Source organism: Arachis duranensis, chromosome 1, assembly GCF_000817695.3.
Source record: "Arachis duranensis cultivar V14167 chromosome 1, aradu.V14167.gnm2.J7QH, whole genome shotgun sequence".
Taxonomy (NCBI): Eukaryota; Viridiplantae; Streptophyta; class Magnoliopsida; order Fabales; family Fabaceae; genus Arachis; species Arachis duranensis.
This window is the reverse complement of record NC_029772.3, coordinates 1,967,955-1,994,469: the sequence shown is the minus strand read 5'-3', so window position 1 is coordinate 1,994,469 and position 26,515 is coordinate 1,967,955. Positions and strand designations below refer to the sequence as shown.

The 26,515-nt window shown below is 33.8% G+C and overlaps 2 protein-coding genes across 2 annotated transcripts; both read left to right on the top strand.

Annotated features, from left to right (window-relative positions):
* Positions 1-8,276, top strand: LOC107480510 (uncharacterized; the record flags this gene model as incomplete). The annotated part of the gene is given in 13 exon segments (XM_016100687.3): positions 1-111; positions 213-325; positions 2,852-2,881; positions 3,010-3,137; positions 3,843-4,022; positions 4,839-4,902; positions 5,034-5,141; positions 5,707-5,860; positions 6,626-6,715; positions 6,852-6,907; positions 7,034-7,091; positions 7,610-7,791; positions 7,793-8,276. Coding segments are annotated over 13 exon segments (1,365 nt in total). The 3' UTR covers positions 7,913-8,276.
* Positions 8,277-9,147: 871 nt separating this feature from the next.
* Positions 9,148-25,707, top strand: LOC107487364 (uncharacterized). Its single transcript, XM_016108016.3, has 13 exons — positions 9,148-10,403; positions 10,514-11,243; positions 11,983-12,478; positions 12,749-12,900; positions 12,981-16,259; positions 16,372-16,584; positions 18,014-18,217; positions 18,350-18,553; positions 19,590-19,748; positions 21,822-22,172; positions 22,901-23,336; positions 24,668-24,764; positions 25,214-25,707. Exons 1-13 carry the CDS (start codon positions 9,277-9,279, stop codon positions 25,413-25,415), a joined length of 7,650 nt encoding a protein of 2,549 aa, XP_015963502.1. The 5' UTR covers positions 9,148-9,276; the 3' UTR covers positions 25,416-25,707.
* Positions 25,708-26,515: the final 808 nt, after the last annotated feature.

The following is a 26,515-nucleotide window of genomic DNA, read 5'->3' as shown; positions in this document are numbered from 1 at the left end:
TTATTCAAAAGAAGAAGAGTGCTTAAAAAATGCCTCGTACAACCACCGTGGACTGCATTGGATGCCCTCCTCTTCGGGCTCTAACATTCGATACACTTGGTCTCATCAAAGGTGATTCTTCTTCCTTATTTATTTATTATTTTTATTTTTTTGAGTTTTCTTATGTGTTTTACTAATTTACTTAGCTTTTACTTTGTTTTGGGTGATATTAGTGTTGGAGGCTCGTGATAAGCAAGGAGCTCCAAGGGTAGTAGAGAGGTGGGGTGAGCCTGATTCATCCAAAGGTATCATGGCTGTTTCAATGATTCAATGCCATTCCAACCCGGTATGTGTTTTCTTGCAATACAATATTTCTCAGTCTTTGCTCTTGTAGCATTATTTGTAGAGCGCACAAATGATGACACAGATACAAAGATACTCCTAAACACACAGAAATTTGTAGATAGTAGGAAATTTATGTGTTCTTCAAGCACTAACATATTCGCTACTATGTAGACTTGGCCAAAATTGTTTCAAACATTCTCAGCATTGCTACTTAGTTTGTTTGAAAATTTTGTAATAATACGTATGATGTATGGTCATTAAGATTTAAGAGTGTCTTTGAGTGTTGGATACTGACTCGTGTCAGACACAAACACCTCATGTAGTTGGTGACCTGGTGTCTCTGTGCTTCATACATAGAGCATACCTTTCTTTCTTATTTTCATTTTGTTTCTCAACGTTGAAGTAAATAAACATGTCCATAGATATGAATATAGAAACAAACTTATGATAAAAGGGTGGGAAACAATTAAAGGAAATCGTAATTCCCCTCCTTCAATGTGTTTGTTCAACGGGTTAGCTGTTTTAGTTTGATTCTCGATATGTGAGATCTGCTTTTTAGCTTTACCTGCCATGGGATAACATGTGTTATAGGTTTTGGCAGCTTGCTTGAATAATTTTTGCCCTTTGTTAGTTAATGATTAAGTAATCCCTTGAGTTTACATAGTTATTTTAATGATAGTTTGGAAATTGTTTGGAATGTAATATCTTTCCATTTCTATTTAGCTTTTCAGTATTCCCCTTTTTTGTTTAGACATACCTGCTGGGCTATTTTGTAGAATTCTGTGAGGGGCCCAGTGCATGTAGAGATGCAAGATTCAAACACGTTTTGCTACTCTTGCTACTTTCGTAGTTTTGTTAATTGTTAGGCTATGATCCTCATTAAGAGCAACTATATTTTTCTGTGGATGTCGAAGTAACAATAGATGACTGTGCACTTTGATGCATTTGACAAGTCAAGTATTATGCATTTGCTATCACCATCAGTGAAATCTACTGTATATAAAGGGGATTGGAAGGGGTTGGTGCACAGCCTCCTTTTTCCCCGCTATTTTTCTCCTAAAATACCATTTGTCTTGTATATATTCACATTTGTTTGTTTGTTTGTTCTTTTTTTTAGGGATGATTCTAATTCTTGAACTCAAGACTACTTAGTTATTATTTCTAGTTTCATCTGAAATTATGTTGGTTGGCATTGATAAGTAAGCAGATTGTGGGTCTAAATTTAATTGTGCTCGATACAAAAACAACAAAAAACCTGTATCCTATTAACTAAGATGGATCAAACAATACCACTGTGCCCTTTCATGTATCATTGCTGCAGTAAGCTCATTTGTGCTTAGATTTCTTTTTCTTGGACCACCTCATTCAAAGTCTTCTTTGGTCTCTCTTTGCCCCTAACCACTAATGTATCTCCTTTCTAATCTACCCTCTTGACCAAATGCTCTACTGGGATTGTTAATGGTGCTAGTATGATTGAATTGTTAATTGTTCCTGATAATATGATCTAAATTGTTAATGCTACTAGGGTTTTGTTTTCAAAAAGAAGTAATGTTAAAAATATAAGTGTGAACTGCAATAGGGTGAGGTTAAGCTACCTCAAGTTGTGAAAAGAAGATAAAATGACACAAAACTAAGAAACAATGAGTGTAGGAATTTAGCAGGGCTGTGTGATCCCTTGAAAAATCAGATATAGCAACTTCCTTGAGTACTAAGCTTTGGGGTTTTGCATAGGTCATTTTTGAGTCTAAAGCAAACCACACTATACTTGTCTTATAGATAGGCAGTGTATTTCAGTTTAATAGCTATTTTTTTATGCCTTGAAGATTTGTCCTTAATTAATAGTTTATTAGTGATGTGGTCAGGCTTTACTCTTCATTTTTCATCAAGAACTGCACATTGCCTCATACTATCTTTGTGTGCGTGTCACCGCTGCCCATCATTTTATTGTAATGGTATATAAATAAATTTGATATTTTTATGATTTTTTTTCTTTTTGAGAATGTTATACGGACGTAATTGACTAGTTGTAATTATTTTCTGACACTAACATAATAACTAATTTCCACCATTTGGGTTGGCTACACTACATGGATCAGTTCACCTTTTCTGGTTCTACAACCAAATTTGAAGTAAAAGCATATAGAATAAGGTTGCTTCTTGGGTTTTCCTTGATCCCCTTTTATACTATCTTCGTTTTGGTTCACTTTTCCTGTTCGAGCCTCTACTAGTCTTCTTCCATGACTAAACCACAGTAGGAAAGCTTCCATTATTTTTCCTTAATAAGTACCATTCTAATGTCTAATCTTATCTTGTTTGACAACTCCACTTTGGCATTCTCTCTTTAATATGAAGATGCTTTGGTGTTTTTGGCACTAAACTACATAGCATTCACTACCTTAATCATTGTTTCTGTCCTATCTATTTGGTAGAATTTTCTTTTGAGTTTGACAATGAAGATGTGAAGCAGAAAAGCTGGATTCTCATTGTTTTCTTATCTCCTTTTTCTTTTTCGTTGCTGGTGTTGCAGTTATTAGCTGTAGCTAGGAAAAATGGCCAGGTAAGAAGAGGCTGTGGTATTTTATTTTTGGTGACTACAGAACAAGTTTGGTTTAAATGTTGATGTACCTCCCTCCCTCCCTCTCTCTCTCTCTCTCTCTCTCTCTCTCTCTCTCTCCACATGTACAGATTGAGATTTTGAGTCCTGTAAGTGGAGATCTACAGGCAACAATTTCTAGTTCTAGTGATTTGGATCTTCAGTCTGATGTTGTTGGTTTGCATTTATTTGCAAAAGCAAATCTGGAGTTATCTACAAGGTATATAAATTACTGTTTTTTGACAATTTAAGTTTGTCTTTCATTCTTGCATGTATTGTATTTTAGTTGTGCTCAATATAAGGGCAATAGTCACACTGATTTTTTTCCCCCCTACTGAATAATTACTTCATATTGGCCTTGTTTTATGAAACTGTGAACGGAGAAGACCCTACACAAGACTTAAGTCACATATTTAGGTTGCTTTGTGGATTTATATCCCTCTTCCATGTAATCCTGCTTGCTGGTCGTTAGATTATAAATCTTATTATTAGTGGGCTATTAGCCCAAATAATTTATAAAAGGTTAGGCTTGGGTTTTGTATCACATCTTTCTTTCAAAAGTATAGTCAGGGGTTATTTCTTTATTAAATCAAAACCTGTCACTTGAAATGAGTCTAACCTGTTGTCCTGCACTGGTGTGGTTATTTTGTATATTTCCTTGTAACTCGCATCCTTTTTTACATGGTCACATTTGCATAATTTAGTGTTTGCTGCAATGGTGTACTGTTGATGTTGATGGGATTTTGCAAGCTAATAGTTAGTTATCTCTCATGCACACAATTCATTCTCTAATTTTCAAGTTGCATTAAGCTCTAGAATTGTGTGCGTACATATGTATTTATGTATGTGTGCCAATGTGTTTTGTCAACTCGTTTACTTTTATTTGAATTCTTCCAAACATACTCTGATTTGTGATTGGTTTTAGGCCTTGTACGCTACTTACATGCACATCAAAAGGGAATGCAAGCGTAAGGTCCATTGATATTACTGATTCATCGATAGAATCTTCTTGTCTTGATTCTTCAAAAGCATGGAATGTATGTGCTAGTGGTAGCATAGAGTGTTGCAAGGTGGACGGAAGTGAGAAGTTTGCTCTATTTGGTGGGTGAGTATCTATGACTTGCATCAGTTTCGCATAAAAGATTGTAAGTTATGTTGAATGCATATGGGTACTAAAAAAGTGTTCAAGTAATTTATTTATTTAAGTTTGATTAAAACATAGGAACGAAATACAAGACAGTTCACCTATCATGGTAAAAAGGGAACTGAAAATAGGAAAAACTAAATTACAACAGTAGAGAGGGGTTATAACAGAGACCCGTCAACTCCCAAAAACTACAAATTATTCAAGTCCCTCCAAGATAGAAAATAAACCTCTTCTATAGAAATACATGTACTCAATATCAAAACATGATAATTTTAATTTAAAATCAATAAACGATAATAATCGTAGTCTAAATTATGACCAATTGCATATTCAAAGCTTAAAAAATTTATTATTTCTGTTACTTTTTCTTTAGGATACATTGGTAAAAAACTTATATTAACTAGTAATCTTTATTATATACCTAACAGGGTATTACAGATTACCAGTTAGATTAACTCTGTAGTCTGTATTGTTATGTTACCAATAATTTAAAAAATAGTAATCCTTTTTAGTGGTAATCTAACTTATCAATCATCTTTAGTTCTTTACCCAATAAAAAAAAAGAAAATGAAAAATAAATGAAGCACGTGAGGCTAGTTTATTGTAAAAGGGTCACACTGTCAATTACATGACAGATTGTATTTACCTCTCTGTCTTTCTCTCTCTTAACACATTGGCTCATACTTTCGTGAATTTGGAAAACTGTTACCAACTGTATAGTTGTTATAGAGAAAATTTAGCCAGAGCAATATTAAATTACTACTTTTTCTATAGGAAAGGTGTTGAGGTTAATCTCTGGGATCTTGACAATTACAGTAAGATTTGGAATGCAAAATCTGTAAGTCTTTTCTTCAACTCCAAGTTTTTCATTTTTTTTCTTATTAATTTATTTTCCCCTAGATCATGGTTGGCACATTTTACCCTTTTTTTCCTCCATGCTTGATATACCAATTCTTTTGACCTATGCAGCCTCCCAAGGACAGCCTTGGGATATTCACACCAACCTGGTTTACATCGGCCGCATTTCTAAGGAAAGATGACCATCGGAAGTTTGTTGCTGGCACCAACAGCCATCAGGTAATTTTAACAAGTCAATTCTTCATTTTATCAAACTGGTTTTGATCTCTAACAAGTAGTAAGAAATAAAATATTTTTTCCCCTTCTGATACTCTTGACAAGGATTAATAATTTGTGCAAGAGTCAGAAACCATACACTTTGAAGAGGAGAACATGTTTCCACGAGGTTTATGTAAGAATAGTTTGCTAGAATTGCATAATCTGTTCTGCGCGATGCTTTTAGTTCAGTGATTAAGTTCCTTCAAGCGATAAATGTGCTTCTTGTTGTTTCTGTTTATAATGATGAAATCAACAGGGAGTTTTTAGTATTGCGTTTCCGCAAAAATGCTCCATTGTTCTTTCCGCATCCATTGTGTTGCATAAATAAAGAGAAATGTTTCAAATATTTGGAATAACCTCCAAGGATTTTTCGGGATGAGAACTTTCTGTTTTCCATATGATTAAAGTGTAATGCGTCGACTTTATTAAGCTGTCACACCTCTATTACAATGCATAAGGAAGCATTGCTTCCAGCAGCTACACTTTATTACTCATTTTCATTACCCTTTTAACATAAACTGGACAGATTCGCCTTTATGACATCTCTGCACAGAGAAGGCCTGTTCTTTCTTTTGATTTCCGTGAGACACCAATTAAAGCATTAGCAGAGGATATAGATGGAAATTCAATCTATGTAGGAAATGGGTCTGGTGACATGGCTTCTTTTGATATACGAACAGGTACTTCCCATATCATGGGCTGTTTGTTAGAAATTTATTTATAGTGATTACAGTGTTGTTTAATTAGCATACATGTATGCAATAAAATCTTTGTTAATCAATGAGATTCGATATTCTTTGCATATGTGGCTCAGTTTCTCTAATTTTCTGAAAGTAGAGAAAAGGTTTATTGCAGCCCCCATACAATTCCTCCTTATTTTCTCTACACTTCTAAGGGTAAATGTCAGAATCTTCCCATTTTCTCTTGTCTCCTTTTGTTTCTCTCCAATTTCTCTGCAACCAAGCAAAAGAGAATTATCATTTTTTATGCCCAGAGTATGACTATTATGCTTGTTTGCTTCTTCCCCTCAAACCCAACCATGAAGCTATTTTGATTATCGTCTTCTTCAGCTTGAGTATGCTATGTATTTATTGATAAAGCTTAGGAGATGGTTTCTGGTTTCTACTTATTTCTTGTAAACAATTCTAGCATTGTTTTAGCCCACTGATTGTAGTGGTCATATGGAACCTGGATCCTCTTCTAAAGATTGCACTTTAGAGAATAGTAAAATAGGGGGTTTCACCATTTGATTTATAAATTGGAAATGAGTTTTGCTTCTATACTAGGGTGAAAACTCTCTGCCCTTTGTTTTATAGAATCCTTGTCCCAAATTTAATCAATATTGCTTTGTTGCTGGTATTTAGACAATTATCAACAGGTGCAATTGAGTTAAACTGTATCTTGCAATTATTATTATGAACTCTATTTGCTTATTTATATTACAGGTAAATTGCTAGGATGTTTTACTGGGAAGTGCTCGGGAAGCATCAGATCCATAGTTAGGCACCCTGAGCTTCCTGTGGTAGCTTCATGTGGTGAGCATCTCTTCTTAACCTGTACATAAATGTAGATGAGGTTAAATGGTTCATAGTTCAAAAATAGTTATCAACGTAGTTTGCCATGTCCTGCTGCTAATGTCCATATCATGTTCCCACCTCTCTTTCTGTCTAGGATTGGACAGCTATCTGCGACTTTGGGATACAAAGACTAGGCAGCTTCTTTCTTCTGTAGGTGTTTTGCCTTCTTTCTTTGTCCATTGCTGTATGCTATATAATGTTCATGATGCTTGTATGTGTATGCCACTGGAAAATCATTTTTTTAATCATCATTTTGTTAATTTTCATTGGTTGTAGGTTTTCCTTAAGCAACATCTTTTGCATGTGGTTTTTGATTCCGGCTTCACTGTTGAAGGTTAGTAACTTTCATTCTTATTTTATTTATATTTTGAGTTCTACATTTGATGTTTTTTCTTTTGGGAAGAAAAAATGAAGGACAGAAGACATGGATGATCATAGGTTATGATGCCTTGAGTAATCCTCTAATATTATACCTCATTGTTAATCTGATTAAATGACATGCTTTGGAATGAAACAATGATTTAGGAGCTGTGGCCTGCAGCTGTTGGCATCAATCTTACTAATAAGACTCAAAATTCCACTCCAATAATATCTGTTTAATCTAGGTGTGTTTGTTTTAGCTTTTTTATGCAAAAAAGTTCACTTTTTTATAACAAAAGTCTGAAAATAAAGTGAACTGCTGGAGTTTATGTTGACCCAAGGACAATAATAGTGAGTTCATGAAGTGTACATCACCTAAATGTTATAATGCAGTGTTTTAACTTTTAAGACTTGTAATTTCTTTATTTTAAGATTTCTTATTTGTTTTGGGTAGCAGTTCTTTATTTTTGTAAATTTTCATTATATAAGCAGAAATACCCCAAGGGGCAGATCTACCATGCAAGGAGCAATCTGTGAACGAGATCGGTGTTATGCAAGGGATTGAAGCACCATCTTTGAAAAGGAAAAAGTCTTCAAAGAACAAAGGAAATGTTACAGATAGTGAGAGGAAGAAAAGATCTAAGAATAGCAAAGAAGGCAAAAAGTCTAAAGAAAATGATGAAGGTGAGAAGATTGTGTCAAAGAGTAAATCGAAATCCAAGAAAAAAAGCAAGAGCACGAAATGTGAAATTGATGAAGAAGGGTTGTGATTCATATGGATCAAATTCCATGTGATGTTACTACAAAGTATCAGATTCTACAACCATTATAATACATGATGATGATGATGGACACATGCAAGTGTTAGTTAGGAATTTGTGTGTTTTAATTGGATCATCTTAGAGGTGAAACTTAGGGAATTTAATTATTTATGTGGCATGGATGAGGCAAGTTTGTTCAATGCTCTGGTTTCTCAAGGCATGTAAGGTTAGATTAGTGTTAAGTTATTTAATATATAGAGGTTTAGTCCTACAACTTTTCATGGAAAATATTCAGTGTTCTGTCTTGTAGGTGTTTTGTGATCAACTGTTTTTGCTCATATGATAATGCTCAATTTTGTTAATCAGTGTAATCAAAATTGTTGAGATTGTAGTATTTATGGTCAAAGTCAACTTGTGAAATTGTGTTCCTGATCAAGCCTAGAGCAGAGAAAAGGGAAATGAAATGGTAGAAGAGACAGGTGCGAGGAAGAATACAGAGAGAACAGAAAGTAAGGATTTTCTGAGTAGGGAAAAATGATTACAAGTAACAGAATCAATTACACTCTGGCTGCGTTTGGTTTAACAAGAGTGTGAGATACACATTTTTTTAACTTGTTTAGTAATTATAGACCACAATTGAACACTACATATAATAATTTTATAAAATACCAATTTTACTCTAAAATCCTAATCCACTGCATTTCTTCCTCCGCTAGCACCATCAACTAATTGTTTGTCATCATGTCTTTCAAAATTTGTATCACTATAGATGTGTGCTACTGGGTCTATGTATTTGAAGAACACACACCCACTAACCAAATACAACCTAATTACTAACAGCTAATTATATACACCATACTGATAAATTATCCTCAAACCTAACTATACTCTTAAATTAACTCATTATGGTTAAACTAACCTACCTCTGATTCAACCTAACTAAGTTATTCTTTTTTTTTTTTTTACTAAAGATAAAAGATTCGAATTCGCAACCTCTTATTTGAATATGAGAAGACTATGTCATTTGAATTATTACTCATTAATTCTAGTTAACCACACTTCATTAATATTATTTTTACTATGTGATGTAAATAGGATTAAAGCGAAATTATGTTAACTTTTTAGGGTTTTTTTTTTTTTTATAATATTTGGTCGGATTTGTACCTAGTTGGCTCTAGTTGGCACAATTCTTTAATATCTATTCCTCTAATTAACCATTAAAAATAAATAATATTCAAATAAGTTCCAACCCATGCCCGCGTCGTTTCTTCCCCCATTGGGGTTATGTTCCTCTGAAACCCTAGTAAAACCCTAGTTCACTTCTCAAGTTATCTTGCAGGTTCAAATTCGTCCACCAAAAACAATTCAATTTCCTTCCTCATTCCCCACATTGCATCCATGGCGGATCGCGAAGGTGCTGGCCTAAACCTGCACGCAAAGGTCACACACGACGCGAAGCTCAAAGAACTGCTCCACAGGATCACCTCGCTGGAGATAAAGCTATGCTCCGACGCCACAAAAGAGTTCATCAAACTCCTTAAATCCGAAGACGGAGGATCATTGCTGCGCGAGTACCTTCGCGGTTCACCGAAATGTTCTGAGTTATTGGGAGCATGGAAGCTAAGGCAAGGAAAACAGGGAATGCACTATGTATTGGACTTAGTTTCCACCATCCTTAACCACCCTATCGGAAAATACAATCATGCTGACGTGGAAAGTGTGAGTGTTAGCAAAGAACTCGACAAGTTCGCGAGGTTGATTTTTTCTGAGTATATAGGTGATGTTTATAAGGAGTTGAGTAGTAAGGAAGTGAAGCGCCAGAAGGCTGCACTTATGCTCATGGTTTCGGTGGTTCGGCGGGGACATAGTTTGGCCTCTGAGGTTGCCAAGAATTTCGATTTTAAGCACCCGGAATTCAAGCGAATTGCGGAGCCTAAGAGGAGGAACAATGACGAGAGGAGTGCCAAGATTGGGGGGAGGTGGTTATTATTGAGAAAGTCGTTTGTTGGGTTCGCTATGTCTTTTTTGGAGGTTGGGAAGCCTGGCCTACTCAGATGGATTCTGCAGCAGAGGGAGATGTATTATGGCGTGCTTCGTGGATTGGGAAACGACGATGATGAGACAGTTATGTTTGTTTTGACGACTCTGCGGGACAGGGTTCTTGTGAAGGAGTCGTTGGTGCCACCGAGTCTGAGGAGTGTGTTGTTTGGGAGTGTGACGCTGGATCAGCTGGTTGGTGTTTGTGGAAGGGATGGTGGTGGTGATGCTGCTGAGTTGGCGTATGAGGTTCTTGTTATGGTTTGTACTAATCCGATTAATGGGTTGATGCCGGACTTGGAAAGGCGTCCGAATCCATTGAAGGGTAATCCGAAGAGGATCATGGGGTTCATGAGAAAGCTGAGGGGGACTGAGATTCAATACCACAGAGATTTGCTTTTGGCGATTTCTAATGCCAAATTTTCTTTTGGCTTGTCATATTTGAAAGAGTTTCCATACAACATTGAAGATGATACATCACCTTCATGGTCAGAATTATTTATTTGGACTTTCTATGTTCTTAAAATTGTATCTATATATGCATAAGTATTTATGTTTTGTTACTCTGTTTTCTGATAGTGACTGCTGTATTTCGCAGGATATATGCAATATCTCTGGCAGCTGATTTGGTTTCATCAGTGGGGAATGGCCTTTCCAAGGAACTGGTTGATTGTCAATCAAAGGATCTGCAATCATTTGACAAAATGGATTTACTCAGTACCGTGAAGTGCTTGTTTCCTCGTCCATTCAACAGGTCAATTTTTAATAAGGGATTGCTTAGTACTAAACCTCATGTGAAACATGGCGCTCTAAGGCTTATCCTGGAGTTAATGAAATTTCTAGATTCTCTCTTTGGTGGTCTGAGCCGCAATTCGAGTTTTAGATATAAATTATCACAAAATATGGGGTCTACCAAGCAGGAGATTCAGAATTATGTTCAGGCATTTCTTCCTGATCCTCAAGTTTTAATATCTCTGATTTACCCTTTAGATTCCTGTTCAGAAGCACAAGAGTCAAGTTTGAAGAGAACTGCATGTGATCTTGAACATGTCAGCAACAGCAGAAAGAAGTTAAAAATGGATACATCAGAGAATGATGTAGATATAGTTGTTGGTGGGATTAGTACAGGTCCAGATATTGATTTGGCCAGCGACAGTGGAGCAGTTGACAATGACGTAAAACCTGATACGTTGGACGATGAAGAGGATCTCATGAATATTATGGGGGAAATTTGGAGTGTGGATCTCTGTTCCATGGGTGTCAGCACATTGAGGGATGCAGAATCATACATAAAGTCTAAACTGCTTGATGCTCTCAAATACTATCGCGTATGTATAGTTCTTTTGAAAAATCTTTTTCATTCATTCCTTTGGGAGACACTGTTGTTATGTATTTTTGTAAATATATTAATAGAAAATGTCTTTTGCAATCACCAATATTTCAAATTGTTTCATCGTTATGATTTAACTAACTAAACGCCTTTTGATATTATTTTTTTAAGCATTTTTATTTTCTAAAATTGGTTTGCTAATTATGTGGTGTTCGGTTGCCACTAGAAACTGCTCTGCTGAATAATTAACCACTCATGAGTTATGAGGTAGTTGCTTTTGTGGACCTAGCTTTCTATCTACTAGAATTCGTGAAGTTTAACACTGGAAATGGTAAATAATCAACAAGTGGATTATGTCCAATCTGTCAGATAGTGTCATGTAAAGAACAGGTTTACTGGAATGAAAAAATCTCAGCTGTTGTGTGAAATGCACCAAAGAATGTCTTCATAACTAGTGGATCATCATCTTGCTAAACCTTCCTGGTGAAAGATAATAACTCTAGTGTGATATACTTTATATAAGAAGAAATAATCTAATGTTAGAAACATATTCCTTATGGCTTTGTATGCATGTTTTATTTTATTGTCAATGGATACTCTTAAAAGTTCATAATATTGTAGGACCCACCAGCTAAAAGATCTTCTATTTAGAACCACCCTATTGAATATTACAATTTTTTTTGGTGAATATGTATGAAGTTTATCTTATGTATTTGCCGTCTGATTTTCATATGCAGCGAACTTTGCCTTTCACTCTGGATAAATCTTTTGAGTCTTTCAAGGATCTTCTCAAAAACCCATTGGAGTTAACAAGTAATCTGCAGGCCTCATTGTTGTCTTTGCTAGCGGAATATATTGAATGGTGTCCGGAAAATGATATTCCAATAAGAACTCCTCCCATGTTGTACAAATATCTCCAGCCGTTACTTAAGTTGCTAATGTTTTCACCAGTCAATGGTGCAAGGGATCAGGCATATAGGCTGGCTATGGCAGCTATGTTTAGTACTGGTGCTTTTGACAGGAACCCTCATGAAATAGAAGCATGGTTTTTATATTTACCAGGTTATCACAAAACAAGATCCCCCATCAATATCCTGGAGGTAGAAGTATTGCAGAGTTTGTGCTCAACTGTCATATCATTCTTGTGTGATGCTGTTTCTACAATTGGGAATAATTTATTCAAATATTGGAGTATTCTTAAGAACTATGTCGATGGTTTGAAAGGTGGAAAAGGTAATTGGTTTAATTATCTCATCTTATATTTCTATGCTTATGCTTAATCTTATGTGTATGTGGTATAACTCTAGAGTTACTTACCATATCCATTTTTGAACTAGCATGATGAATTTATATGATTAGTATCTTTCCATATGTCTAGGAAATATAACACATATGGTCAATTTTTTTTGTGATTATTGTATTCTCTGTTTTGGAATTTCTTGGAGACTTTATTATCTGGTGTTGCTAGACTTTGCAGTACTGATTTAATGGATTTCATTGCAGAGTTTTCACCTGATTTTAGCCCTTTGACTGTATGTGTGCTGGAGAAATGTCTAAGGGTGATCAGATCTAAATCAGGAACCTACTCGCTGCCTAAAAAATCAATGGTATTATCATACACTTGCAATACAGTCAAGTCTCTCTTGCAAACACAGGTACTTGGTGCATAACTGGACATCTTTGCTGTAGTCTACTTGCTTGTGTGCATCTAATTTTAGATATGTGTTTTTGATAGGTCGATGCTGAATTGTTATCTGCTTTAGTTACTGCAGACTTAACGCAGAGACTTGATGACAATTATGAATATGACGGAGCATTTCCCAAGTGGAAGCCAATGAAGAATTTGTTGGATTTTCTGGAGAGCATATCATGCCAACAAAATTGCTCACATTTCTCTAAGAATGAGGAATCTGTGCCTCCTGATGGCTCCTTAGGAAGTGCACTTGGTGATATAAAAGGATTATTAAGTAGCACTGCTAGCAATGAGATGGCTGAAACATCCATGGCTCTCCTATCCTCCTTTATTTGGGGAGGAGTTGATGATAAATTGATGAATCTGCGATCACATGCACTCATTTCACACGACTTACTTGGAGTTCCTTTCTCACTTTTGTCATCAGTGTTTTTTCTTGATCCTAGTGTTATTCTCCATGCTTCCAAGCTGTGGCCTGTAAAGTTTGCTGTTGGCTTGGACATGGCCATATCAGATCTTGATAGTAATAGTCAAAATGCTCCTCCTGTTGATACTTCTGATCTTACTTCTCATCCTGACTCCCTAACATGCAACCAACTTCTGGATTCTTCTGAAGCTGATGTCACTGCATTCAGTATCTTTCTAAAACAGGCACCTTTCCATGTGATATTTCCTGCAGTGATGTGTATGGAAGGTTCTGATATATCAAAGGTATCTAAGGTGAAAGACCTGCTTCTGCATAAATTATCTAGGTCCATGAGTGATTCCTCCCTTCTTCACTCTCTGAGACTTGTGCTCTTCTGGACTCACCAGATTCAGTTGTGTTATAAAGTTAATCCGTTAGCTAAAACTGAATGGCATTTGAATCTATGTGTCATTCTTGTAAGGAAGATGCTAGCACAATTGTTGGTTCCAGAAGGTTCTTTGGACTGCTCTACAAACTCTGCTTTTTGTTCTTCAAGCTATAACACTCAAGAAGTGATTAAAATAATCTTTTGTCATCCTTCTGTTTTGATGTCATTATCCTCTCCATTGGGAAGTAGTCACAACTTTACAAATGTCACTGTAGGGAATGGCTTTGAGGTGGTCAACGGATTATCCGGAGAGGAGTTTCACAAATTTAGGAATCCAATTTTAAATATATTGAGAATGGCTCTAGACTACATGTGGTCCTTATGTAGTACCCAACTTTGTGCATCAGAAGCCCAAGAAGTTACCAATAATATTGTGGAAGCCTTTAAAGGTCTTCAACACAAGCTATTTGTAATTGTTAGAGACAGATTTGAGCTGTGTATTTCTGCTAAAGATATAATACCTCTCCTTCCAACATCATATGCATTGCATTTTTGCATTCGGTTTTTATCTCCTTTTAAGCTCCTTGAATTAGTAGACTGGATATTCAAAAGAGTTGAGGTGGATGATTTGCCAACTAAGAAATCCTGTTTGTCTATTGGATGTTCCTTGGTTGCCGGTGCTTTTAATACTTTGTCCATTTATTTTCAACAGCCAATCAGGAACCGAGCACCCTATGATAACTTTTGGGAGATATCTGAAAAGAATATGAGAGCTGATGTTTTCGAGCAGATCTACAGCAGGGTAGTTGAGTTTTCTCTAAATTATGAAACAGATTGTGCAGATAAATGCTTAGTTGAAGCTGTGAATGCTTTGTATATGCAGAAACACATGCAACAAGAAACATTTCATCCTTTGCTGTTGGTCATGTGCAAAATTGTAATGGTTACTCCTGTGCGAATGCTTTTTCAATGTGTTCAGAAAACAAATGCACAGAGAGCAAAATTCCTGTATATCCTCACTGAAATGAGCTCTGTTCACTCGTCAATCTTTGGGCATTTATTTTTGGCTGTGGTGAATAAGGGTTTATATCATGATAATATTGGATTTGAGGGACAAGCCTCTGATGTTACTCTTTCAGAGGATCAGTTTTTGCTGCTTCTACCTGCTGCTTTGTCTTATTTGAGCCAAAGCTCTAAGAGATTTGGGAGGTGCAATGATAAAGATCTTAAACATTTACCATACTTTTACTCCAAGATTCTTTTGAAAGGTCTTAGTGAGTGGAACAAATTTATTTCAAAAGACATATTTGAGGAAGAATATGGGGAATTCTTTCCAGCATCTGTGCAACAACTACTGTGTCATATGGATCATAGTCTTCTTGGAAAATCAATCCATATGTTGCAGTACCACTTTGCTCTTAATGGAGATTCAATGAAATTGAAGAAGCGTCTAAAGCTATTCAAATCCATTTGCCAACATTCTGCTGCACGTGATGAACTGATGGACTGTGATAGTCAAGTTATTAATAATTATTTGCAAAGCAAATTGGATACATCCAGGATAAGATATATAAACTTGTTGGTGGATATTTGGCAGTCTATTGTTAAGAAAACATCTTTGCCTCCTCCTAATCAGGCTGGAGCTGGAAAAAGCACAAACATTTTGTTGCTATATAATCACTTGGAGGTCTTTGTGTTAGAAAGTATTCTTGAGTTAACAGTAAAGATGCATGATGGTCTTATCCAGTTGCAGTCCATTGCTTTCCTAGAGCAATTAATCAGACATGCTTTTCTATATAGATTTGGTGATTTTACAACAATGAAGACCCTCCGTCTTATATTAACTCAGCTTAATGAGGGCAGCCTATCATGTGATACATATCTTCAGTTGTTACTTGCCCACTCGCAGTTTGCCTCCACTCTTTATTCAGTGTGCAAACCAGCAGGTTCCTTATTCAAGCCAGTATCCAGCATTCTGAAATGTCTTGTCATCCCTTCTCATGACCATCGTGAAAATGATGAGAAGCTCACTGAGAAATTGACTGATCTTTCTACAGGACCATTGGAAATTGTTAGATTGCTTCGGGTACTCTTATGGATGAGGGGTCATCAAACTGATATAGATTCTGGAAATGATATTGGTATAAATATAAAAGAATTGCATGCACTACTATGTCGTTGTTATGGTGCAACACTCAATCAGATTGATTTGGAGATATATAATCTGATTCATGAAATTGAGTCTATGAGTGGATCACAGTCTTTGAACTTATCTGATGTGGAGTGCCTATGGGGACTTGCTTCTTTGGACCCCAACATGGGCCATTCTCTTGAGCAGTGTGCATCTTCTAATATCAAGTTTGATTCAGAACCAATTGAAGTATGCTCTGGAAGCCAAAATAGAGAGAACATTCCAATTGATCCTGACATATGCATTTCAACAGTTCTCAGTTTTCCATACGATAGAAGTATTGCCGATATGCTACCAGCAGGAAACAATATTGAACCAGATACTTTTGGTAAACAGGTTAGGACATGTTCTCAAGTTACTTCACTGGTGCAGTTTGTATTGTCAGTGGTTTTAACATGTTATAATCTTTCTATCATGGTTTTCACTAACTACATCAAATCCTGTACAGATACAATCTCCTCTTGTTGAAGTCGGACTACGTTATGATCCACGGTTTATCTTGCGTTTCTCAATTCATTGCCTGTCACAGTCACGTATAGAGCCTGTGGAGTTTGCTGGGTCAGGATTGCTTGCAATTGCATTTGTCGGCATGTCATCATCAGACCTTGGGATAAGAAAATTGGCTTATGGTACTCTTGATAAATTTAAGAGTGCATTAGAGGTTGGTAATGGGATTATCAATGTTGTTTCCTTAGCATAATATAAAATTTCATTGGCATTATCAGATTTAACTCTGTTTTAAGACTAAACTGGTTATTTATTTTATGTTTGCTTGATTCTTTTTCTTTGAATATTTATAGTTTTATACTTACATGTGAAAAGCGTTGTTCTTGCTGACTAATCTAATTTGGCTTTGTAAAGAAATGATTGTGTTTACTCATTATTTTCCCTGGAGTGGTTATGCTCTGAGTATATTGTCTACAAGAATTTCAAATATTAATTGCATTGCCTTTTGGCATTTCTTTGGTGCATTAGTGTATTTATGTATTCATTATGATGTGAGGTAGTGAACAATTCTATAGGCTGAATTACTAGGACTCAACTTCATTAGGATACCGGGCCATTGTTCTTCTATTGATGGAATTATGGTACCCTGGTGGGAGTTAGTTTGGGATGTCTTTTTTCTGTTATTGTACCTTCCCTTATCTTGAGGGCATTATGGGTCCTCTTCTTTTTGGGGGAGAAAAATCTCAAGTTAATCCCACATAATAATATTCTTACCCAAAATATAATTGGATAAATATGTTACCTGACCTGGCTCACTGACCTTATCTAATCCAATCCCATAGGGCATGCTCTAAACATAAAAATCTGGATAGCTTTGAAAATACTTTTGAAATGTCCTGTTTTTGTGTTATCATACCTATCCCAACCTTTCAAACTAATGTTTGGAGTTTTTTATTATTTACTTTTTATTTTAGATGTGCGAACTATGTCCACCCAAGATGAAGTCCTAATCATCATTTTACCTACACGCCAGACTTCTATATCGTTGCAATTTATCCATGACTATGGTGTCCAATTTTGTGGTTGTCATGAACTATAGCACTAGTTGTTTCTTGCGAAGGACTAACATGTCCATTGGGGATATTATTGGGGACTGATTTGGGGGTTTACTTTGTTTCTTTCCCTCTTCAAGTGTAGGTACACCTAGATAGGCTAAGGTGAAATATGAATGATGGCCAACTAGGGGATTCTGACTGTAAAAGGCTTCCCCACATGGCAAAAGGTGGTGGGGAAAAAAGGAAAAATTGATAGTAGCTGGGGGTTATAAGTTGAGAAGGGAATAATGAGAGAAGTAAAGAATCTACTGAGTGAAGGATACAATTTTATTGGCAATTGGACGAAGAGATGACCTTTGAAGTTCTGCAGTTTCTAATGTTTCCTTGTATATTCTGTTACTGGTTTTTATGAATTGGCTTATCTGGCTTTCTTTATACTTATTTATTTTAAATATTAATTTTTCTTTTCCAGATAGCTAGATATATATAGAGAGAAACACACATCCATACAAACCTACACAAACGCATTGACATGTATATGTTCTTGATTTAAATGTTGCGGCTGATTAACAATAGTTTACATTACAGAACTGCCAAAAGAGGAAGGATGTCATGGGACTTCGGCTTCTATTAAATTCTATTCAGAATAGCATAGAAGAGCCATGGCAAAATATCCCTTCGTTTATTGCGCTTTTCGCTGCTGAGGCATCCTGCGTATTGTTAGATTCTTCACACGATCAATATGCAGCTATAAGTACAATGTTGATACACTCTTCTAAATTGAACATGAGGGTATAAATTGACCTTATAATACCCTTCGTATTATTTTCTGGCATTGAAATTTTTTCTGTTTTTATACTAAAACTTTGGCTTCATAATGAAGGGTGATTTTTGTTTTCTGTTCCATTTGTTTCAATTTTGTAGGTTATACCTTTGGTTGATAACTTTTTTTGGAGTACATCTATAAATTTCAAAGCTGAAAGGTGTTGGATGCTTAGGCTACTTTATGCTGGCCTGAACTCAGATGATGATGCCATCATATATATCAAGCACTCTATCCTTGAGAGTCTAATGAGCTTTTATGTCTCTCCTCTTATGGATGTTGAGTCAAAGGACCTAATCATTGAGGTAATCATGCATTCTCAAAAGTTGTTTGTGTTTCCTTTATCATATTGCTTTAACTGTAGTGTTGGAGTAGTATCACTGTTAATTTGGTTGTAATTGGTTTTCAAATTGCATGTGAATTGAATCATGAATCAGAATGGCAATTTTGTTAGTTCCGATGCTAATTGAATTGAATCATAAATTAAATTGCTCAACTTGCAATACTACCTCCATATTTCCAACAAAGTCTAAGAATTGTTAGTCCACTCTAGTTATGTGCCAACACTATTCCACTGGTCTTCTTTCTATATTACCACTTTAACATTCCTTTCCTATGTAATTCTGGTGGCCACCTGTTACTGTGTTTTGCCATGACCTTCATCAATGTCTCTCCTCTTTGCACTCTTATCTTCCATTCACTTCACTACCTATCTTTGTTTCGTTGCCCACTCTTTTCTCTTTGATCACAAAAGCTTCCAACTTTCGCCATCAGAACCCATTTTTCCAAAGGTTGGCACTTATTTTTCATGCTCATTTGGTTGTCACCACCATGGCCACCCTCCTCCTTGCAAGCCAAAATCGCTGATTAAAAACATACTGTAGATGAGAACATCAATATTTGAATTTTACTTAATTATCCACCCAAAGCCAAAAGCCACTGCTTTTTTTTATTGATAACTGTACTTAACTTATAAATTTGTAAAATCATAAAATTTTAATGTAAACCAATGTGATTTATAATACCAAGGGTTAGTTTCTGACAGTGGCCTGGACTAACTGGCCTAAACTTAACTGGCATTCTTGTGGTTATTGTGTTCTAAAATGAAGCTGATTTGTGACTGACATGTGCTAGCATACCTGAAAGAATACTGAAGAAAGTTATTTGAACTTCTTTTCTACTTATGAATGTAAATGTTTTTAGATGTTGTGATCTTTTATTATTGTATATATTTGCTTTTTGGATAATAATTCTTGTTTATGATATATTATGCAATCTATAATCTTAATTCTCTGGGCATCTTATATATCAATATAATGTAGGTTCTTATCCACTCTGCAGGTTATAAAGAAGTCAGTTAAATTTCATAAGATTGCTCGACATCTAGTGAAACAATGTTCTCTACTTTCCTGGTTTTCATCTATCATCTCTGTTAATAGGGAGAGGCTCAACGGAGAAGAAAAGAGAGTATTCTTGAAGCATGTGTCGGTAATATTGAAGGTAAGTGTTTGATTCTAAGTTTCTCATTCAGTTTAAAGTTCCTTTTGTATGCACAAAGGTCCTCCTTCCTGAGTCCTATTATGCATCATTTATTTTCTGATCTGTCTTTAATATATTCTCCTTACCTGTTCCTCCTTTATCCTTCCCCCTTCTTTTTGTATGCATCTTTGTATAACAAATTCTGTCAGTTAATATTTTTGTGTTTTATCTTTTGAATATATTAGGTATGCTAAATTTATGACTAGCAAGTAGCAAGACTGCATTATTTTTCATCTACTTAGTTAATTGAGCATGTTGTCAAAATGCATATGGGTGGCAGTTTGATTCTTTGATAACCCGTAACCTATGTTTCTCCTGAAAACAAGGAGGCCAACGCCATAACAATAATCAACTTTATCTCTGTACTAGATTCAAACCCCTAAAATGAATTAATTTTTATATATAAAAAATTATTTAATAAAAAAATTTTTAAAAATTAATATTAAATTTAAATAAAATTGTAAAAATATTATACAATTTATTATTTGAAAGAATTCATCACTTAATATATATATTTAGCAAACTTAAAAATAGCACATGAATGAATGTAATGCAAATATGAATATATTTTAATAATTAAAAATAACATCTATCTTTTGATGAATCATGACATGCATTTTTAACATTATTATTACAACTAAATAATATCAAAAGATATAAATTGTGAAAAAAAAAGGATATATAAGTGACAAAAACAATATAATTGATAAACACAATTAGATCAAAAATAGAAAAAGAAAACTTAAAAACATTGTAAGAACATCATACGTTATAGTATTTTAGGAGTTCATTACCCAACATACAGTGTACAAATTGTTTAACAAACTAAAATAAAGAATTGTGGTCATCAACTAAATTTTTTAAATAATTGTGCAAAATATTAGCAAAGATAAGGAGAAAGAGTGAGAGACATAAGATTATGTGAGAGGAGATAAAAAAGATATGTGAAGTGAATGTTGATTTTTATAGTAAACATGAATAGAAATGAGAATAAAAAGACAGAATGAATTAGGTTTTATTAACCAATGTATATTTATTAAAGAGAAATAACATTACTACTAAAGGCATAGAGCAACCTACATAAAAATAAAGAGTAAAAAGAGATTAAAAGGTAAGACTAAACACTACATAAGAAGGATAAAAAGTGATGTGATACAGCGATAGAAAAACTATAAAATAACAATTTCACTAAAATGTTTATGTTGCAATATTAGGAGTCATTTAGTATATCAAGAGTTTATTGTGTCATTATATTTATATATAATAAATAAATTGATAGGTAGATAGATGAATAAATAAATAGGTTTTATAAAATGAAATTTATTCTTCAAATATGATATAGAATATTAAAATTTAGACCATTGATATGAATTAATATTTTTCATATCATTTCATTTTAAAATTAGATAATTTAGTGTGTGAAATTATGAGATTAATGCTAGATTGATTATATAGATGCTATTCTCTATAGTAATATAGACGTAGTTCTAAGATAGATGCTTTTTCTATGTTGTTGTAATGGATGATGTGGCAATTTCATATGAAATTTAAAACCTTATGTGTCATTCATTCACTATAACACTATTTTGGGCTCTCCTTTAATATATTATAATAGATTTGCTGAAGCGTTTCATACGTAATTCTTCCATTTGTGGGCTTATAACCTAAAATTAATCATGATACTCCAGACTTATTATATCAGCATACTAGATCATTTTGCAATAGTGAGAGCAGTGGATAATTGTGAGAGATAGATGAACAAATTTGAGCCATTAGACTTTGTTTTAGTGATTTTGTGACATTTCCTAACCATCCATATATTTTTGTATGGCCCATCCACTACTATCACCAAAGGCATTACCATATATATAGATGTATAAATATGTATATATACACCACAAAAGGTAGGCCCTAAATTGTGGATTAGAAATTAAATATATTGACAGAGTTACTTGAGAAAAACAAACAAGTGTGCTTCTAAAAGATTAAATTTCAACTTCTGTTGTACTAATTATTTCTATTTTTGATTTTCAGGCTGTCAATGATGTCATTTCATTGGGAAGAATCTCCAAGTGGTTGCAAAGTTATGGCCTTGAGCAGCTTATGGAGCTTTCGTCTATTCTATTGAATTCCTTACTACAGGATGTTACATTTGCTAATGAAACTTTAGGATTTATAAATCCTTTTCTAAAAATGACAGCATCAATGTTTAAATTATCTCAGAAAAGGAAAATATATCAGCCACATTTTACACTATCAATTGAGGGCTTATATCAGATATATCAGGCTGGTAGTAAGTCGGATGAAGCAACAAAAGGTATTAATCAGGAGGCTGCTTTGGAAGCCATACTGATGAATGCACCTCCTATCTCAATCTTCCTTATGGTACTTTCTCTTTTGAACTCTTTTATTTAAAGACTCTTGAATATGGTTACTAATTACTCTACTTAAATATTCTTTCTACATTGTTCTTTAAAAAAATATACAAACAATCAATTTAGGACTTTTGAAACTTTCATTGGCATTTCTTATTGTTTTTGTTTTGAGATTTGTCTTGCGTCATGATTCTACTCGCTTTAGAATATGGTATAGAGAAATCTCTACTTTTACTCACCTTACATCCCATGCAAATTAAGAGCATTTTTTTTTCAAGAAAGAAAAGGGGGACTTTTGCATATTTTGACCAATTTGCTTGAGATTTTGGCAAGTTGCTGGGTCGTATCCTACTAAGACTGTTGATGAAAGGTTGAACCTTAAAAGTGTAATCAAATAGGTATTCTTGAGTTAGGAGCTAAAGTGGGTATAGTTATAAAGCGAGAAAGACACTAAATCACATTTGGGATCATTTTGATGTATCATGGATCCACACACAATTGAAATTATTGATGTAAGGAGTAGGGTGACTGGTAACCCTCATACATTTTAAACATATATATAAAAAATATATTAAATATTATTTCATATTAGTATGAAGTTTTTATTAGCATGGTTTAATAATCTACTACCTTTGAATCTAATAGGGGTTTTGTGGAACATTTTACACCCTAAAAACTTGATCCTTACATCTTAATGTTGTGACTTACATTTGAATAACTGGACTTATGTCTATGCAGAAACAGGAAAGGCTTGAAAGCTTTCTTATTTGGGCTATTACAACTGCTTTACAGTCCGATTCCTCACGAAGGATGAGAGCGAATAAGTCTCGCATCTTTCGCACAAATAATTACAGGGAAGAGTCTCACGAGCGTTCGTTACTGTCAAAATTATTACGTTGGTTAACAGCATCAGTAATCATTGCGAAACTCTATCAGAAACCCAATGATATGGATTCGGCATTTGTTGAAACACATGATTTAAATTCCCTTCATTCTTTACTGGTACAAGCTGGAAATGCCAATGGACAAAGACATGATATTGGAATTGGCTGTGGGAAGTTACTGGCTTCTGTGATTTTCTGTCTGCAACTTCTTCATGACATAGACCCTGAGGTGCTACCATCAACTGTCTCCGCTCTCTGTCTTCTAACCTTTGGTGCTTCCAACTTTGCAGGTATTCCATTTTACTGACTTAATATGCTTTATCAAGTGCCATCTCAGGGCTGATAGTTGTGTTTTTCCCTAATTTATATTATATTGTTGCACTACATTTATTTGCCCCCGCTTTACCGTTACCTTCTAATAAGCATAATACTGTTGAGTTGAATGGCTTTTGCATATCTCATTTGAAACTTGAGTGACACCCTCCCCAAAATATCCCCTTGAAATAATTCCTAGCCTTAATTTTTTTGGTGAAAACAATGATTGACTGAAAGAATGCATTGGGTAAAAAAGCAAGTTTTCTGGCATGTAGTCGTTAATTGTGCCTTGGAGCTAGTATCTTGTACTCCGTTACATTAAGGGTTTATTTGAAATTTATTGTTTTATTATGTTTTAAACAAAGTAAATATCATTTTATTGTTATAATCTTTAACAAATAAATATTTACATCTATAAGATGAATAAGGCTAATTCATTCTTAAAATTTCTAATTAGAAGCTTGAATAGAAATCCAGGACTATAATTATTACACTTGCATAATTATAATTATAATTAATTATGAGTAGGCATCTAATATGAAATCTATAGAAGCAAAAACATTATACACTTCTAAAACTATATCTTCTAGTGATATAACAAACTGCATATCTATTGTTGTTAACAAACTAATTAGTGTAAAAAATAAAATAAAAAGTATGCTGTTTTTTATTTTATTGAACCTCCTACATTTAGATCCATTAAACCCCAAAGTTGTAATAAATAATCAAAATACTTAATCGTATTGACCAATATTGTGTAAATAATAAAGTGCACCTGAATAATAGAAGAATAAAATAAATAATGTATTAGTATTATTAGACGCCAACATCATATTGTAAAATACATGTGACAGATAACCAATTATTTTGAAAAAAACAATTATCTAAACAAAAGAACGAAACAGAGAGATAGGTACTAACCATGAAAAAGAATTATTTAAGTGCATAAATAAATATTATGATAAGCGAATATGGCTAAGAAGAAAGCCCGAGGGGGGAGACCTGAAGAGTAATATAGCGCATAGAGCGTCCCTGAAAAGAATTGCATACTGCAGCATGGATGGGAGATCAGAAGAAAACTTTTTGGGCAGGAAGAAAGAAGAAATTTTTTTCCCTGAATTGCAATTATAGAACACCACATGGCACTTATTAGTTAAAGATAATAGATGTGCATTGAGATTACTTGGCATCTTGGATGCAAGTATGATGCATCAAAATTGTAGTTGACCATTTGGATTTGGATATAGACGCTCATGTCTTTGGTTATATATTTACAATGCTTCTTTGTTTCCCTTTCATTCTGTAGTTGGCAGAGGTGATTTATTGAAAGAATACAGCACTTTGATATCATCACACTGTTCAAGGGTGCGGTGCCCTCCTGAAGCTAATCCAGCTTGGAGATGGTAATTCTTTTCTTGCTCCTCTTTTTATGTTTATTTTCTAACCCGTTTCATCTTAGTATATTATGTAGCCATATTGTTATGCGAGGAAAATGGAATTTCTTGTGGCTTATAGTTCTTGGAGTCCAGTTTTTTCTCCAAAAAGAAAATAACAATAAAAAAAGATAAGTAGGTTTTGAATTTTGATTTTAAGTCTGGTGTAAAGTTAATTTCTTTGGTGTTACTAGTATAAGCTTGGAACTATTATCAATAAAATCCATCATTGGATCGAAGTCTGTATATCATCATTAGATCGAAGTATAATTTGCCAATATTTGATTACATGAAGAGCTATAGTCATAATATTTTGGTCTTACAGTAGGAGAATTTGGACTACCTGTACTTCTAAATGCATTGTTGCAATTTTTGTGCCTCAAAAAATGAAGCAAGATTGACCTATATTCATTGTTTAGGTCCTTTTACCATCCATGGAAGGATTGTTCACCGGAGTTAACTGATTCCCAGAAGATGGATGAATATCATTCTTGTCTGACTTTGTTAGTGGTTGTCTCAAATGTTCTTGGCGAAAAGAAGTTAGAGTTGGCGAGTTTATCTCCATTAGATATAGAGAGATCTGGCTTATTCCAATGGGAAAAAAGTTTACTAAAAAATTGAGTGCTAACTAAGAATTTTATCTTGTGTGGCAAGGTAGTGTTTGTGTTAGGTTTGAAAGAATAATGTTATATATATACATCATTTTTGAAGATGTTTCTCATCCGAGGAAAAAAGCATGGAGAAAGTGTATATATGATGGCGCTCACTTCAGTTACTTGTAATCAAGATATGTATAGCAACGTGAGAAGCATGAGTGTATCATTTTTGTAACTTGTTTTATTTAATTTAATTTTTTTAAATTAAGAATTACAATTTTGTCAGCTCATATATGTATTGTACTAATAATGTACTTGATCCCTCTGTATAAATTGATATAATAGCTACTTCATTTATCGGAAAAATTACTCTAAAGAATCGATAGTACGATTTAACTATTAAAAAAGATTTTTCATATTAAAATTATTAAGAAGGATTAATATTTTAAATATTTAAGAGAGACAGATGTATTTTTATTTATTTATTTATTTATTTTTTGTAATCTTTATAGTAATTAGAGTAAGATCTGCCCAATGCATAGAGAAGTAAATTAAGTATACTATATAGTATATTTTAATAAATGTTATGTTATTTAGAAATTGATTAGATAATATATAAATTAATGCTAAATTTAAATTATTTATTTTAAAATTATTTTGTAGAATATTTATTTGATAATTTGTATATAGTTTCATATAATTATTCAACTAAGTAATATAAATTAAAATATAGTTTATTAGTTTAAAAATTTGGATTTATTTTTAAAAAAGAGACAAGTCTTTTATATTACATTTATATAAAATTATATTTTTATTTGTTGTTTCTATGTAATATAAATTAAAATATAGTTCATTAGTTTAAAAGTTTGAATTTATTTATTTTTAAAAAAGATATCGACTTTTTATATTAGAGTTATACAAAATTATATTTTCATTTGTTATTTCTATTTGTTTTAGTTGTCATATTTTGTCTTTTTATATGGTATTTTTTGTTTTGTAAATAATTAAAAATAATTGAAAAAAATTAATAAGAATGAGAAACATAAAACATATACTATATTAGTTTTATAATTATGATAATATATTTAGTAAGGAGAGGTGTCAAATTTAAACTTATTTTGGTTT

What these genes read in the sequence shown, in the direction of transcription:
- LOC107487364 (XM_016108016.3), top strand. Translation starts at nt 9,277, where the DNA reads ATGGCGGATCGCGAAGGTGCTGGCCTAAACCTGCACGCAAAGGTCACA. An exon ending in GATGATACATCACCTTCATG is followed by an intron (nt 10,404 to 10,513) that starts GTCAGAATTATT and finishes TGTATTTCGCAG; the next exon opens with GATATATGCAATATCTCTGG. An exon ending in AGTCTCTCTTGCAAACACAG is followed by an intron (nt 12,901 to 12,980) that starts GTACTTGGTGCA and finishes TGTTTTTGATAG; the next exon opens with GTCGATGCTGAATTGTTATC.